At 36.5% G+C, this 18,728-nt stretch overlaps 1 protein-coding gene across 2 annotated transcripts in view; it reads left to right on the forward strand.

Annotated features, from left to right (window-relative positions):
* The window catches only part of Tsp42Ek (Tetraspanin 42Ek), a 31,175-nt gene continuing 12,447 nt past the window's right edge, over positions 1-18,728 (forward strand). The window contains exons 1-2 of one of the 2 annotated variants that reach the window (XM_067776513.1): positions 1-154; positions 418-506. In XM_067776513.1, coding sequence (XP_067632614.1) covers positions 447-506 — 60 coding nt within the window. In that variant the 5' untranslated portion in view covers positions 1-154; positions 418-446. The remainder of the gene's footprint in view (positions 155-417; positions 507-18,728) is intronic. The other variant, XM_067776514.1, reaches the window with a different exon arrangement.

The raw sequence follows: 18,728 nt of genomic DNA on the forward strand, positions 1-18,728 counted from the left end.
CGACTCGTGGTTTACAGGTTTGAATATTTCGATTTATTGAGCATTTCGAAAATTGACAGCGATCAAAGCGTTTGAGAGTTGTTGTTCTTCAATCAGTTTACGCATTGTACATTTTTAATTTAAATATTTGAATTTTTTTTGGTGTATTTGATAAGTGAGTGATATACTTGGTGTTGGCTACAGCTTTCTTAATTTTTTATTGTGCTATTATTTATTTATTTATTCAGTTTCGTTTAACTTTCCACTTTGTGCTATTTGCATACGAATTGAATATTTGAAATTTATTAGTGTGTTGTTCGAAAAATATGTCATATTTCACTGCTTTGGCAGTTGTATTTAACAAATATTTTGCAGTTGCATAATAAATAAATAATATCAATTAGTATTTAATTTTCGATTTTTGATTATTGCGTGTAGATAAGTAATAAGGAGATCTCAACAACAAAATGGGGTGTACATCCGGTGTAATGAAGTGCATTTTGAACGCCTTGAATGTTATATTGGCGGTAAGTTTTTAAATTATTTTTTAATAAATACCTACTGTACTGTGTAAGTATGTTTAATTGTGACAATGGCAAACAAAACAAAAAATAAATGAAATTGCAAAATAAAACATCAAAAAGCGTTTGCTGCCTTAAACAGCAAAACATGTTCACTGACATAAAAAAATCGGTTTGATTGCCATTGTTCTTTTTTTTTCATTTTTGTTTTGTTTTAACTCAAATATTGCGATAACTAAAAACGAGTTGAAACCAACGACTTTTCGCTGGCATTCAATGTATCGAAAACTCAATAAAAAAACCTAAAAGCAATAAAAAAGCGAAAATGCATAAATTTCAAAATGCGCATACACAAAGAAAAAAAGAAAAAATAGAAAACAAGTGCATATACTGAACAATGTATACCCAGTCGTGTGCTCTCACACAAGATGCAATGAGAAATCACACGAAAATTTAATGATATGAAAACTCAAATATACTACCTTGTTATACAATTATAGTCTTTCATGGGAACAATGTTCTAGCAAAATCTTGTTAAAATTGGTCGCTTTTTATTTTTGTTTTATCGGGCTATTGATAAAGAATGCCAGGTTCGAATTCGAGCTCAAAGCCAGAACAAAAACAAAAAAAATAAAAATTATTATCATACAAATTATTGTTCTGGCCCTTAGTTTGAATTCGAACCTGGAGTTATTGCCTTTTGTTCGAATTCGGTATTAATGGTTTTTTGAAGAGCTTAACTAAATTTATTAAATATTCTTGCTTTTTTAATTTTCGTTCTTTTACATATATATAATGATAATGAAGTGAAGTGCAATATATATATACATACTCCCAATTTGGTGAAGGTGAAAATTTTACCAATTTTTTTGTAAAGAGTTTTTAAAGCAGTTTTTCCTCCGATATATAAACATATAATAATTAGAACCATACGCTAAATAGCAAAACGATATGAACGCCTTTTGATTTATTGTCTGCAAAATTTAAGCAAATTTCTATTTTCCATTGTAAAGCTAGTCCAATCACCAAGTTTCATCACTTTACCAGAATTTTTTAATACATTTTCGCGTGTTTCGAAATTTTTGACATCGAAAAAGCAGGCGTCGTTATTATCTCACTGCAACAATTTCCAATACAAATGGGATATTCCATCGCCACGAGTGGGACGCATGATTCAATCACAAGGAGTTTGCTCGGCTGATAAATTTTTTGACAATTGCAGCCATATCGCTCCCAAAACTGTGTTGTTTCTTTGCAATTTTTCGAAAAATATTAATAGTAGAAATAGGAAGCAATCAGTTTACAAATACGCGATAAGTATTGAACTGCACAATTCCTTAGAGCAATTTTTTTTGAAATTTTATGATGAATTTGGTAACTATGCCATGATCTCGCCGAACATAGGAAAATTTATGAAAAGTGCGGACACCAATCAATCGTGCACCTTCGTAAACCTATGAACAAACGAATCGTAAACCTATTCAAAACTCATCGTTCAACGTGAAAAACTCAACTAGTAAATCGATTCACGTAAAAATATAGAGAAATATTGTAATTTTACATTAGAATTCTAATGTAGTTCTCTAATGCATTTCGAATCGAAAAGTAGGTTAGATAACTAGGTTAGAATTCGACTGTGCAGCGATTCGCATAACACTAAAAATGCGATGTTATGATTATTGTCACAGTTAGCGATTATTTGCACGACATGATAACTCATCCCTAGTGTTATACAAACAAAATAAAAATAGTGAAAAGTTGTGTGGAAATATTATAAGTTGCGAAATAAGTTTTTCTTTTATTTATAATAATAAATACTATTAAGTGAAAGAGAATCAAAAAAAGTTAAAAAAGGAAAGCGAGCAGATTATTGAAGTACTATTTGAATGGCATGAAGAACACGTTTCTTCATCCGTACCTCAAACCAACGCTGGGCTCAATCTTTCTCGTCCTCTAACCTTCTACCTTAGAGAAATGCAGTAGAAATCGATTCGTCTTCTAATCGTTTTCTAACCTAAAGGTTTGTTGGGTAGTAAATAATGGAGATGCCATAACGAAATGTACTCATTGAGCATGTTAACTTATTCATTCCATGATCATCTCCATTTAAGAGTTTGTGGGATCGGTTTATTTTTGGAATATTTTGTATCGTGAGGTAGTATCAAACGATTTTGTTCTGAATATTCTATTTAACGGTTTATCCGTAACACTTCCATACTTAAACGGAAAAGAGCTTTCCGAAATTTAAGACTAAAAAGGCGAACACTCCCTTTGTAGCAGGACCGCACAAAAGTTGAACTGTTCTGTCAAAGTCAAGGCCGAAATATAAATTTGTAAGACAATAAGCCATTTCCTTTTATTTTTTTGTCAATTCAATGCGGCTGATGAGTAGAGTATCACCCCATGTCGGCTGCGTGTTCAAAATCGTCCTATCCCAATATATTTTTCAAAAATTTACCATTTCAAGATTTGTCTCAAAAACGCCCTATATCGGAATTAGATTGGAGAATGCCTTATCTCAGAATGGTTTTCAAAACTTCCTCTTATTTCAAAATGCATTGAACTTATGCTCAGACAGGGAGCTTTTGAAACAAATTTTGAAATAGTGTATTTTTGAGTAACATTCTAACGTACGCCATTCTTCAAACAAATTCTAAAAGAATGGCCAAACCAACATCGACTATTCGCCCTTGATTTATAGCTTTTAAAACTTTTGAACTTTCTTTTTTTGAGCGTAGGCGTAGTCCGCCCATTTCCCGAAATAAAAAAATAAATATATTTTGCTCATAAAGTCAATTTACTGTTCAAGCTTTATCAATGTATCGTTCTTTAGGAATGCATTTTCGGATTTTTCCAAAATTGCGATATCGCAAAGGTGGCATGGTTATAGTTCAGCTTCGCACATTTTCAATGGAAATTTACTCAGAGTTCAACGCAAATCTACTCAAGGCCTGTATACCACATTTTGTCAAAATATCTCAATGTTTACTCAAGTCGTCGTGTTATCAAACGGACTGGGATGGCCAAATAAACATATTTTTCGGTACTGATAATGTTGATATAAGAAGTTCTAGGTATGTACATATATCTATATCGATTCCTTTATGTAATTACGTACAACCGTTATCCAACCAAAGTTATAATTCGTTTTTGTACAATTACAAGCTGGGTTTAAAAAGTTGTTGCTATCATTATGACGCGCTTTACATTCCAGTCATCTTTTTTGTGTATAGCACTAATTTCTTTAAATGATATCATCGAGCGGTCGCTAAGATGTTAATTTGAATACATAAGCAGCTGTATCAATATGTTTTGTCAGGTTTTTTTACTCATTTGCCGCCTGCATATCTTACGAGGGTCGGTTGATAAGTACGTGCTTTAATTGTCTGTCATAACTTTAATTTTGGTTTGCAGACAAACCGATTCCGACGCTGAACTATCTTCAATGCCATTTTTCGTTCTCAATTCAATTTCAATTTCCTACGTCTGTGTATAGCAATAATAGCCAAATTCCATTTTTAGAGCTTTCCAAGAGAGCGTTTTAAAAGCTGAATCGTTATTTGAAACCGCGTTTTTCAGATGAAATGAGTAAAGCAATCTGTACACTCAATGTAAGCAAATTCGTAGTACATATTTCATAGCCTAACCTAACCTAAGTGATAAAGTGTAAGATGGACATTTGCATTTTTTTTTGGGCAAAGTTTTGGTATAAACTTTTTGAACATGTATTCCAAAGTCCTTTGGTTTAAACTTAAGAACACCACTTCAACTTCCAAAGATTGGTCAATATTCCGGTTACAAAAAATTATAAGCAAGTATACATTATACAAGCAACTTTGGTTGTTAACTCGAAACAAAATACATTTTTATGTGTAAATATTTTCCTCATGGCATGATGGAATCCATCGGGCATGGTTAAGTTTAAATTAATGTAGTTGGTTATAAGACGGAAACTCAACAGACTATACATGAACCAAATAAATAATAGTTTAAAAAAATTAAAAAAACACGCTTTTATAGCAAACCGAACTAAAAATAGAAAATAATTTTCAATTAAAAAGAGTTTATATAACAGAAGTAGAAGGTCAAACAATCGTTTTTAAATTAATCACCTTAAAATAAAATTATAATAAAATTTAAGTTATTAACAGAATAATTTAATTCAGAATACAAAGCGTGGGGTGCACTTGACTACATTTCATATCTTTCCTCTCAGATAGTTGCCAATAGAATGATTGTAACATTCAATATCAAGCACCCCACGCTTTTTACTGTGAATTAGATTATTCTGTTAATAACTTAAATTTCATTATAATTTTATTTTGAGGTGATTAACTATAAACGATTGTTTGACCTCCTACTACTGTTATATAAACTCTTTTTAATTGAAAATTATTTTCTATTTTTTAGTTCGGTTTATTTTAAAAGCGTGTTTTTTAGTTTTTTTAAACTATCATTTATTTTTAATTTTTTAGTTCAAGTAATTTTAAAAGCCCATGGATGAATCCAACCCTACGGCACCGAAAAGGGCCAAGACGCAGGGAGGCTGGACGCGGTCTTTCGCCGAAATTTCCAAGGGTCGGCAGATTATTGGCATTATAGACGAGAGCTCCAAAGATGGCAGGATCCCGAAACAACAGTGGAAGTGGATCGAGGCCGCCCTGGTCCACCGCCATCTTATACCGATGCAGGGTGGTTCCAGGGTAATATCAAGCTAAATGCCTGTGATGACGCCAGGTCGGTAAACCTCTATAAGGCCGCCGTCACGCTGATAGGGGTGGTATATCCGGGCGCGCGCCTCAAGGTAGTGGAGGCGCGTGATATCCCCTCACGACCAAGGGCTAGAGCCTGGGTTCCAGTGACGCCAACGGGCCCAGCTAATATCCTGGAGCTGTTCCAGGAGCACAACCCGCCACAGGTTTTGGAGTCAACCCGGACAAAACCGAGCTTGTTCTCTTCACGAGAAGGTACAAAGTACCAAATCTCACACCGCCAAGAATTAGGGGTACGTTCTAAGCGTTTAGCGATCAAGTCAAGTATTTGGGAGTCATTCTGGATAGGAAGCTATTATGTAGTGACCATATAGTGGAGCGATCCAAAAAGGCAGCAGCAAGAGGGCAATTGGCACCTCCTGTGGATCTTCCCCTAAGGTGGCCTACTGTATTTACACAGCCATTGTGCGCCCGATTCTTCTTTATGGTGCCTTGGTCTGGTGGCCTGCATTAGCTAAAAGTACCTATCTTAAAATGCTTCAAAATGTGCAACAGAGTTCGGAGCTCTGCATTACCGGGGCTCTCGGCTCCACTCCAGACTCCGTTACATACATACATGGATACATAGATACATATATAGATACAGGCCAAGCTAATAAAAGCGTGTTAAAAAGGGCTCCAGTATGCTCTTTCGTAGATGTGCCATGCATCCACTTCTATCATTAATAAAGAAATGCGTTTTTCGCATTATGTGCAAGGTTTCAAATCTGTGGCCATTTGGGGTGGTCATAACTTCAATTGACCTTTTGTCCGTTAACGTTATGTGACCCCACCATCAAATTATTGCATTGCCTTGATACGTGTGCAAAGTTTCAATCAAACTTATGGCCATTCAAAGTGGTAATAAGGCCAATTGACCTTATGTCACCACACCATCACATTAATGCATTGTCATCGAGCCTTGATACGTGTGCAAAGTTGCAATCAAAATTATGGCCATTCAAAGTGGTAATAAGCCCAATAGACCTTATGGCCATTGACCTTATATCTCCACACCATCACATTAATGCATTGTCATCGAGCCGTGATACGTGTTCAAAGTTTCAATCAAACTAATGGCCATTCAAAGTGGTAATAAGGGCAATTGACCTTATGGCCGTTGAACTTATATCTCCACACCATCACATTAATGCATTGTAATCGGTCCTTGATACGTATGCAAAGTTTCAAATTAATCAGACTTCTAGAAACCGGTGAAAATTAAGCTCAAAGATTCCGTTACATACAGGCCAAGCTAATAAAAGCATGTTAAAAATACCAAAAATCTAATAATTAGAAAAAAAAAAATGAAAGGGAAGCGAGTCCTGGTGGAAAGCAAATGAAAATCGGTATGGGAAAATAATAGAAAAGGGATTGGTGAAGTGGAATGTAGAAAGAAAGATAAGGTAAAAAAAAAGATGTAGAAGAAGAAGGATAGTAACGATAATGATAATAGTAAGGATGATGATGACAACACCAATGTTGATGATATCGATGGTTGACAATAATGATGAAAAAAGACGTATACAAAAGCCACATAATTACATTCATGACGCAATGTGAAAAATTAAGACCTTTACCGTTTAGATTCTTTACAGTTACTGTCATACTCACAGTTAAACTTAGAGTTACTGATTTGAACGATGCTATCGGTTTGACTCGTTCCGCATAGGTTTTATTCCATTCTTGCCCAGCTTCGTTTCTGTAGACTTCCACCTTTCCGTCTCTACTCTCGGTGAAACCCGGACTCTCACCGTAAGCTCACTTTGCCTCCCCCATCAAAATGACATAATTACCTTAGCTAATTTCGTCTTATCTCTCTTATTTTGCATAATGACTACGTAGCATAGCTCTTTTCGTTCTCCACATTTTGAGGTACATGGTTCCACGTCATTTTAGCTTCCCGTTGTGGAACTGAGAGAGGCCCTCTTGGAACTCTCTTTTGAAGCTGAACTGTGCAGATGCAAACACTTCGAACCACCAATAACCTACTAATCCGAGCAAGGTATTCAAGCACAAAACGCTATGACAAACTAAACGAGGCCATAACCATATTCACGAAATTTTATTTCAAGGATGAAGACATAGTGCTTGCTAAAAGCTATATTAAGCATAAGCTATGCAAAGACATATTTTACAACTTGTTATGTAAATAGTAATATCATAATGACTTTATCTTCAGCCTAAATCAAAAAAGGTGACGTAAAAAATTGGAAAACAATTTTGGAACCCATGAATTTATCACTTAAGGCTAACTGCATCAAACGTTAAAAACCTTAAAGGCTGGGTTGGGGTAAATTTATTCAATGGCCGTATGCTTACACCTTCATGGTGTAGTGGTAGTGCGCTGGCCTTACTAAGCGATGTCCTTGACATAAGTTATAGGACTACTTACATCAAAATACTTAGAATATGTTTCTTAAATAGGGTTGTCCCCCAGCAGTGGTTTGACAACCCATCGAAACTCGGAGGGAAAGTTTGGCCTTAAATTCTTCGTTAGTGTAAAAGCGCCAAGTTATTATTATTGTTATACTCATTTAATCTGTTAAGGACCTACGGATATTTTGAATTTTTTTTTTTTCTTTCGCATTTTTTATACATATATTGGTCGACTCTCGTATCTGTTTTTCGACCGCATAAACAATTTACCTAAACATACATATATACATATGTACATACACACGTGCGGGAACGATGTTAATATGTCTTTCGATACAACCTATGTATATATATATTTAGATATCTAACATCGTTGTCAACACGTATGTAGTACCGCTGGAAGCCAAAAGTTGTGCTAAAGCTAAGCTTAAACCGCCTCGGCCTAACGAAATGTTTTTGCTTTCGTTTCATTTTCCGAATGAATATTCTCGGTGCATTGCGCGAATACACTTATAGTGACGGTTGCCAGTTTGGTCCGTTTGAACCAAAAATAGATCCTCTTTTTTACATAAAAAACACCGCTGCGATATTGCCAGCCTACATTCGATAGAATAAGTTACATACTTTTTATACCCAGCTTTAATTGTACACAGGGTATTATAATTTCACTGGATAACGGTTGGTTGTACAGGTTTAAAAGAATCGAGATAGATATAGACTTCCATATATCAAAATCATCAGTATCGAAAAAAAAAAATTTGGTTAAGCCATGTCTGTCCGTCCGTTAACACGATAACTTGCGCAAATATTGAGATATATTCACCAAATTCTGTATATCGGCTTATCTGGATCCAGAATAGATAGATATTGAAAAGAAGCGAAATCGGACGATAACCACGCCCACTTTTTGGATATCGAAAATCTAGTAAAATGGAATAAATGAGATAGTTCAAAAACGAATACCGCTAAGCTAATGAAATTTGGTAGGTGGATTGGTTTTATGACGCAAAACATATGCAAATTCCAAAGAATTTTGGATTATGTGCGTGGAAACACCCACATTTAGAAGAAGAACCTTTGGAAGTTTAATAAGCCATAAAACAAAATCCTGTAAATATATTACAATGAAATTTTGCAGAGACACTGTCCTATAGACTAGAGGTTTACGCAGATCACTTTATCGGCGGCGGCGGCGCGCCGGCGTACGCCGGTGTTCTTACTTTAAAAAGCCGTTCAGAAATTTTCAGGAGTAGCTCCTTGGGGAGAGATTGTCCCTCGTTCACTTACTCCAGAGAGGCTTCGAACCCAACCACGGTCTTTGGAATTGGTACTGCTGCGTCTGCTGAAAAGAAATAGAGATACATAAAATAGCCACACTTTTGTCTGCATATCCCGTGCAACGCGTAGTTTCACCTAGGGTTAACTCCTAATAATCGTCGCGAACACAATTTCTTTAAATCATTTGTGGCTCCTTGGCGGTCACGCACAAAGGCGACTTACGGTTGCTATTAATGGTGTATTAATACTCATGACTCTCGTGGCACATTTTTTTCGGCTGTTTTTCAAGAGCTACAATTCCCGATGTGCGAACAGTAGCAATCCCGACCACCAGTCGCTACCACGCCTCCTGACTCTCACACCATATGCCAGCACAGAAGCTATAGCAACGACTTCGAACTCATACTTTCGTCGACGTCATTTTCCTAGAAGCTCTAGGTGTAGCTCCGAAGACTTTCCAACGGATGCTTTTGTCGCGCTATGCTGCCGAGCTACACCAGAGAAACACCTTGAAACGTTAGGGAGTGACTATTCGGTCAAGGATGCCGTCATTGCGAAATGGGTGAAAATCGTATAATCCTCGTCGCATCTACCTAATTAAAATTATACAAGGACCTTGGATAAATTTGCAGGCGTTTGTGTTCACACCATTGATTTCAAAAGTCTTCGTTAAATCAAAACGATATTTTAGAATGAAAGTCGACCGATTTTAAATTGAAAGGTGTTTACTGCTGTTTTCCGGCCTTATGATATAAGAGCTCATTATGGATGACCTCGTAGCTTCAGTTTTCAGACTATTTCGACTGTCCACTACGTTAGGGTAGTAGCACATACGGTCATTATTTCGACTGTCTTGGGAAAGTTTTTGCTTCACCACTTGTTGTTGTTGTAGCGATAAGGTTGCTCCCCGAAGGCTTTGGGAAGTGTTATCGATGTAATGGTCCTTTGCCGGATACAGATCCGGTACGCTCCGGTACCACAGCACCATTAAGTTGCTAGCCCGACCATTTCGGCAATGGTTTATGTGGCCACATTAAACCTTCAGGCCATTTCCTCCCTCCCCACCCCCAAGTACCAGGAGGAGCTTGGGATCGCCAGAGCCTCGTCTGTTAGTGAAACAGGATTCGCCGCGGATAGGTGAGGTTGAAAATTGGGTTTGGAGAAGCTATATATTGCGCTGGCAACCTGAAGGGTTGCGCTACACAGCCCTTGAATCTGGTATTTTAGTCGCCTCTTACGACAGGCATACTTACCGCGGGGGTATTCTGACCCCCTAGGCCGCTGGGGTACTGCTTCACCACTTTGAGTGTTCTTGCGAAGGACAAAGCCTCACCTGGTAAATACATAAATCGTTAGCTTAATGTGAAAATGTGCTAAGTCACTTTTTTTGAAAAATTGTATTTTAATGCAGTTTTAAAACTGAACTCAAAATACATCGATCACAAAAAAAAAATATTTAAGTTCTTCATTTTTACGTGCTGTGGGCAATGATGTGTAAATGTGCTAAGTCGTCAGCTGTTAAAAAAAATGTGTTAAGTCAACCTGTCAATAAAATCAATCTGAATTACTAGTAATTTCTTTGTGCGCGCATTTTATTTATTTATTTCATTCATTCAGTCTTATTTCAAAAATTATTCAGTTTTTTTCGTCTCCTGTAATATTCGTAAAAAGTGACTTAGCACATTTTCGTTAAGCGAACCATATGTGCCTACGTATTCACATTTGTAAAAGGAGCCGTAACGTGTAGGTCATATTTAAACTTGGTTGATAGGCTATAATCAACGTGATTCACTCCAAGGCACTAGTTTTGGATAGAGCCGCCAACTTTAGGAAATGTCAAACCGGGCGACTTGGGTGTTTGAAGGATGAAAATCAAAATTAACATTTCAGACGCTATTGTGTAGTTTCGCAAATAAACAGCAGATTTGTAAGCCCAAATGATTTTTGAAAACAATTTGAAACGCCTTGGGTAATTTTATTTGAATTCATAGTTAATTATTTTTTGGAAAAAATATGCAAAGTAAATTTGTTATATAACTTTTCTTTTAGTGTTTTGTTTTAATAACTTGGTAAATTGGGTGATGCAAAGTCCGCGTTAAGCTGACATCGAAAAAGCCTGTTTTTTAAACAATTTTCGACATGAACAATAAATGGTCTAAGTAGTCTTAAACGAGTAGAAAATATAGTAACGCGCCGGACGTCGCCGCTGCCGCCGCCGCGCCGATATTTTGACATTCGGGGGCGGCGTGCGAAAAACGACCCTAATCGGCGGCGTATATCTCTACTATAGACTGACAAAGTTTGCAAATTTTGAAAATAGGCGTGACACGCCCCTTTTTAGTTACTCTTTCCAAAATACTTTTAATGCCATAAGTCGTACAAAAATCTCCGTATCCGAACGAAATTTAGCATAAGAATTTTTTTTATACATTGCTACAACTGTTTGCTCCGAAAATCAGCGAAATCGCCTGAAAGCTGCTCACACCTTTTCATAAAACCTCTGAAAACTAAATTAAAAACAACCCTTAACGGGCAATATATCTTTATTTTATTTTAAAATAATCACTTTCTGTAGGGAAATCCCCCTATCTGAAGGAAAACTGCATTTTAATACGCTCGAGGTCATTAGTGATGGCCTCTGTATCCGTTTTGCCTCTTCTGAACGACAATGAGTTCATGAGTTCAGAATAGAACCATATGTGACCCGGTCTATGAAAAGGTGGCTTATGACTAAAAAAAAAAATTACTACTACTAAGAAACTGAAGAAATGCATTGTTTATCTTTAACAGCTGTTTCTCGCAATTTCTTTTTTGAGTCATAAGCCACCTTTAAATAGACCGGGTCACATATGTATGTATATGTATGTATTATTGCGCAGCCTTATAACATTATTAACCATACAAAGCAAACAACAACAGCGTTTCAAGTGCACAGCTGTATACGTAATGTTCGGTTTCAGCCGAACTTAGACTTTTTCAAATATTAATCGCAAAGCAATGTCAGATTAGTACCAAAATTAGGCTTAAAATTTATCGCTGAGTTGGTATATCGATACCAAAATTGTAGATAAGAAGCAACAGAATTTCCCTACCTATTCTGGAAATTAATTTTATACAGTTTTCATTTCATTTAATTGAAAGGGCTCTCTCTACACAGGGAGCCGAGTCGATTCTGGTAGAATTCATCATTAGATAGTTACGTGGCAGAACTGTAGCTACGGAGTCGGGTGAGCGATGGCCAAGAGGGAAATGAGCACGTGGTCAGGGTCGAAGTAATGAGCCACTTGCTTCAGGACCTTGAGACTAGGGTTTGCCAAGTCGTGGTTTATGTCGATTACCTGGCAACCCCGATTGGTTTACACGGAGGTAGAAAATTTCTGAATTTAGACCACCCACTATTGGTAAAGTACCGCTGGTGCTGCCCGGCAGCGTTAAGTACCTGAGGATTGTTCTTGACAGCAAGCTTTAATGTAAGCTAATGTGAACGTGTTGTGTTCTAATGTAGAGCACTAGACACTTCTCCAAGGCCAAATGGTAGAGAGTTTTGCACCGACTGGCTATGGCTAAAATTATTGAGCTCCTTGTACAACACCTAAGCTAGCATAGAAAGCAATGTACTCTGTCACGAGCTCGTTATTAACCTGGAAATTTGGGCTACCCGATTGCTGCAGCGTCTTCCAGGCGGAGGTAGCACCTGTAACTGTTACTAATTATTGATCTCTTGGCCAAGCAGGCACTAACGAACTGAACATGTCTTATAGAAGAGACCTTGAAATTCCGCTGGCCACTTGATCTCAGCTGCGTTTAAAAAAGCTCACAAAGTGGTTATTGAGGTGTTAAAGGGAACAGTTTTATAGCGACCCATCCGTTGCGCCTTAATATACTTGAAAGCCTGTATGCAGGGCGACAAGGTGGAATCACGCAGTCCACTCAGTGCTCAGCTACCCAGCCTTTGCGAGCACCTAGGAAAATACCTCGGTCGGCACGTATTCGATTTTCCTGGGGAAATATCAAAAGCCCGTGTGTGGCTTATTCGTTACTTTATCGTTATCATGCAACGATTGGATATGTAACCTGAAGCCAGCTTCACCATAAGAGTATGTGGAAACACAACGCACTAAATTAAAAGTGTCTAATTGCTGTGCTTTACCTAATCTGTTACCACCCAACCAAACTTAAGCTAGTTCATATTCAGGTCATAGCGGCAAAGTAAGAAACTACATGCGCCTGATAAGTACTCTTATAAGTTCTAGAGTGAAAATCCACAGGAAAGACGATCGAAAATTTTCATGAAGTGATTAATTTTGCAGAAGCATACAGAATTAGTATCTAATACTTTTGGTCCATCAGTTACACACTTTCTAATTAAAGGACACGTAAAATATGCGCAATTCTGGAGGTATGCTGTACTAGGCGAAAATACGAAGAACGGCAGCAGGGCATCGTTTCGACAAAAGTCCAACTCTTTGGAGAGTTTGATACCACAAATTTGAAATTCGTTTCTGATAGCATAAGTCCGGTTGCAAAGTGAAAAGTCTATTTATTTTAAGTAGACTTTTATTTTGTATTTAGCAGTTGAAAACTTCACCTTTCTAAATTTTCGGTCTTTTTATGAATAAGTGTGGCAACCCTGCTAACTTACAGTTGTACATTCGTGTAATATGGATTGTTCAAATTTGTATGCCGCATGCATATACTCGCAGCCAACCTCGAAATATTTACGCAGCCACATTGCCGCCGTAGAATGTGGATAGAGTTAGGCGACAGGTTAAGCTCAATTGTTGCCAAGCCATATTAAATGCATGGCTTTGAATTTTATTATTTATTTTATATTTTTTTCTATTTGATGGGAAATTATATTTTGTATTGTTATTGTCGCTTTGTTTTGGTTTTTTTTTGTAGCTTACTTGATGTCATTGTGAATTTATACAAGTGGCGAATGTTTGAAAAAAACGTTCACAATAGTAAACAGTAGACTGGGTTGGCCTCCATACAAAAAAAAAGTTGCTAATGTCCGCCCCTAAATTTGAAGATTATGTTGAGAGGGTTTCGGAATTTTTTTTTTTTCATTTTTTTTTTGATCCTTCGAAATACAGCCGAACGGTTTTTTCGTTGTAACTTGGTTATGTGACGTCCGATTTTTAAAATTGATATGTCATTATTTTGGCCTTGAGAAGCTTCACATTTCCGTTTTATGTCCTTTTAAGCTATGAAGTCATTTTCACATGATTAGGTCAGCTAACAACATTCCCCCCGCTAATGTATGTTTTTTCCTTAGCACAAACGAAAGTACTTGAAAGTTCAAGAAAATGTTGCTTTGAAACCATATTACTAAAATAATAAACAAAGAAGTTATAACACTTTCAATATTTATTGCAAGTTGCAACTGTTATTTTACCTTATTCTTATTATACTTAGACCTGAAACTCATGATATTTTTGGAGGAAAAATTATTATTGAGTTTGAATTAAAAAGTTAAGAAAGATATGCCAGATATCATGAATAGGGGAAGTCAAAGTAAATAAGTGAGTCAAACCTGTTGTTTCGTATTTATAATAACAACACTATGCGACAAAATCAAATTTTTTCCTGGGTATTGGACAAAACCCACTTTTTCGTAGAGATTGAGGCTTAAGTAAACAAAGTACTATCTCCGTTTTTCGAACTTAGCCTCAAAAAAATAGATATCGGCTTACGAAGTTCGAAGTTCGATATTCTACATTTCCAAATTTTATTTTATTTTTTTGTTAACGCGTTCAGCAAATTGAAAAAGTACAAATGTGGGCGTGGTCCGCTCTTTTCCCTTATTTGAAGGGCTGGATTCTTTTTTTTGAGAAATTTAGTATAACAGCTGTTATACGAGGTGAAAATTCAGACTCTAACTTCTGACTTTTCACCTTTACTTTTTCAATTTGCTGAACGCGTTAACAAAAAAATAAAATTTCGAAATGTAGAATTTCGAACTTCGGACTTCGTAAGCCGATATCTATTTTTTGGAGGCTAAGTTCGAACAAGTAAGGAAGGTTAAGTTCGGGTGTATCCGAACATTACATACTCAGTTGAGAGCTATGGTGACAACATAAGGGAAATAACCATGTAGGAAAGTGAACCGAGGGTAACCCTGGAATGTGTTTGTATGACATGTGTATCAAATGAAAGGTATTAAAGAGTATTTTATGAGGGAGTGGGCCATAGTTCTATAGGTGGACGCCATTTAGGGATATCGTCATAAAGGTGGATCAGGGTTGACTCTAGAATTTGTTTGTACGATATAGGTATCAAATGAAAAGTGTTAATGAGTATTTTAAAAGGGAGTGGGCCTTAATTCTATAGGTGGACGCCTTTTCGAGATATCGCCATAAAGGTGGACCAGGGGTGACTCTAGAATTTGTGTGTACGATATGGGCATCAAATGAAAGGTGTTAATGAGTATTTTAAAAGGGAGTGGGCCTTAATTCTATAGGTGGACGCCTTTTCGAGATATCGCCATAAAGGTGGACCAGGGGTGACTCTAGAATTTGTTTGTACGATATGGGTATCAAATGAAAGGTGTTAATGAGTGTTTTAAAAGGGAGTGGCCTTAGTTCTATAGTTGGACGCCTTTTCGAGATATCGCCATAAAGGTGGACCAGGGGTGAGCCTAGAATTTGTTTGTACGATATGGGCATCAAATGAAAGGTGTTAATGAGTGTTTTAAAAGGGAGTGGCCTTAGTCCTATAGTTGGACGCCTTTTCGAGATATCGCCATAAAGGTGGACCAGGGGTGACTCTAGAATATGTTTGTACGATATGGGTATCAAATGAAAGGTGTTAATGAGTATTTTAAAAGGGAGTGGGCCTTAATTATATAGGTGGACGCCTTTTCGAGATATCGCCATAAAGGTGGACCAGGGGTGGCTCTAGAATTTGTTTGTACGATATGGGCATCAAATGAAAGGTGTTAATGAGTGTTTTAAAAGGGAGTGGCCTTAGTTCTATAGTTGGACGCCTTTTCGAAATATCGCCATAAAGGTGGACCAGGGGTGACTCTAGACTTTGATTTTACGATATGGGTATCAAATGAAAGGTGTTAATGAGTATTTTAAAAGGGCGTGGGGCTTAGTTCTATAGGTGGACGTCTTTTCGAGACATCACCATAAAGGTGGAACAGGGGTGACTCTAGAATGTGTTTGTACGAAATGGGTATCAAATTAAAGGTATTAATGAGGCTTTTAAAAGGGAGTGGTGGTAGTTGTATATGTGAAGGCGTTTTCCAGATATCGACCAAAATGTGGACCAGAGTGACCCAGAACGTCATCTGTTGGATACCGCTAATTTATTTATATATAATACCACGAACAGTTTTCCTGCCAAGATTTCAAGGGTTTTTTATTTCGCCCTGCAGAACTTTTTCATTTTATTCTACATAATATGGTAGGTGTCACACCTATTTTACAAAGTTTTTTCTAAAGTTATATTTTGCGTCAATAAACCAATCCAATTACCATGTTTCATCCATTTTTTCGTATTTGGTATAGAATTATTACATTTTTGTTTTCATTTTTCGTAATTTTCGATATCGAAAAAGTATGCGTGGTCATAGTCGGATTTCGGCCATTTTGTATACCAATACAAAGTGAGTTCAGATAAGTACGTGAACTGAGTTTAGTAAAGATATATCGATTTTTGCTCAAGTTATCGTGTTAACGGCCGAGCGGAAGGACAGACGGTCGACTGTGTATAAAAACTAGGCGTGGCTTCAACCGATTTCGACCTTTTTCACAGAAATAAGTTATCGTCCCAGAATTTAAGCCCCTACCAAATTTCACAAGGATTGGTAAATGTTTGTTCGACTTATAGCATTAAAAGTATCCTAGACAAATTAAATGAAAAAGGGCGGAGCCACGCCCATTTTGAAATTTTCTTCTATTTTTGCATTTTGTTGCACCATATCATTACTGGAGTTGAATGTTGACATAATTTACACTCAGAGAAAAAATCGTTCTAAAACGAACGAAACAAGTTCAAAATTAAGAACATTCGTTGACAAAAGTCTGTTGAGTACGTTTTTTCTTAATTCGTGACCGATGGGCTTGTTTTAAGAACAGTTTTTCCAAGCACACCGTTCGTATTTTATGACCACCTTGTTATTGATGTGTGAACCTTCTGTGCTCATTTCAAGCACTACTTGGGCTTGATTTAGGATTTTTCCGTTCTCACGCTTCGGGAACGATTTGGGGCCGATTTAACATTTTTCGGTCTCAATTTAAGAACGGTTCGTGCTTGATCTTTGGTGGGAGGGAAAGTATTTTTTTAAATATATTTATTTAATTTTTATTAATAATAATATTTTTGTCATAAATAAAGCATATTTACAACAAAAAAATTGTTATTAAAATTCAAAAGTTTAAGAAAAAATACATAATAAGCATCTCCTCATACATTTCTCTTATTGAGAAATTATTCTTATTTAAAGATGTAATCTGCATATATACTTAAAACATTTCATAACAAGTTTGAGAATTACCTGTGGATATGTGAATGGAACTGAACGAAAAATAAGAGTTAAAAAATAGAACAAAAAAAATTGTTTTAAAAAATTTAGAGTTTGGCGGTGATCGAACTCGCGCAACACGATCGCAAGCGCAACATCATAGCCGCTGGGCCACTACAACTGCTTGATAGCTGGTGCCAAATGGTGTATTTAACATTGTAGTGCACACGAATTGTACCGTTTTTTTTTCTTGGGCTTGATCTAAGAACATCGTTCTCATTAATAGAACATTTGTTCATATTTTAAGACCGGCCGTTCTTTTTTCAAGAAAATGGTGTCAGTTCAAGAACAAGGTTGTTGTTTTAAGAACAGGTCGTTCGTTTTTCAAGAACAAAAAAGTAAGAACATGAAAAGCTTGAGTTGAGTCCGGTGGTGCTGGATTTTAGAACGGCGTTTTTCTCTGAGTGTACTTATATACTGTAAAGATATTAAATTTGTTGTTAAAATTTGACTTAAAAAGAATTTTTTTTAAAGTGGGCGTGGTCGTTCTCCGATTTTGCTAACTTTTGTTAAGCATACATATAGTAATAGGAGTAACGTTCCTGCCAAATTTCATCATGATATCTTCAACGACTGCCAAATTACAGCTTCCAAATTTTTAAATTTCCTTCTTTTAAAAGTGGGCGGTGCCACGCCCATTGTCCAAAATTTTACTAATTTTATATTCTGCGTCATAAGTTCAACTCACCTACCAAGTTTAATCGCTTTATCCGTCTTTCGTAATGAATTATCGCACATTTTCGGTTTTTCGAAATTTTCGATATCGAAAAAGTGGGCATGGTTATAGTCCGATATTGTTCATTTTAAATGGCGATATGAGTCCTCAGGAACCTACATACCAAATTTCATCAAGATACCTCAAAATTTACTCAAGTTATCGTGTTAACGGACGGACGGACGGACGGACATGGCTCAATCAAAATTTTTTTCGATCCTGATGATTTTGATATATGGAAGTCTATATCTATCTCGATTCCTTTATACCTGTACAACCAACCGTTATCCAATCAAAGTTAATATACTCTGTGAGCTCTGCTCAACTGAGTATAAAAACGGAGATAGTACTTTGTTTACTTAAGCCTCAATTTCTACGAAAAAGTGGGTTTTGTCCAATACCCAGAAAAAAAGTTAATTTTGTCGCATAGTGTTGTTATTATAAATACGAAACAACAGGTTTGACTCACTTATTTAATTTGACTTCCCCTATTCATGATATTTGGCATATCTTTATTAACTTTTCTATGCAAACCCTAATAATAATTTTTCCTCAAAAAAAAGGAAAAACAT

Source organism: Eurosta solidaginis, chromosome 3 (assembly GCF_040869045.1).
Source record: "Eurosta solidaginis isolate ZX-2024a chromosome 3, ASM4086904v1, whole genome shotgun sequence".
NCBI classification, from domain to species: domain Eukaryota; kingdom Metazoa; phylum Arthropoda; class Insecta; order Diptera; family Tephritidae; genus Eurosta; species Eurosta solidaginis.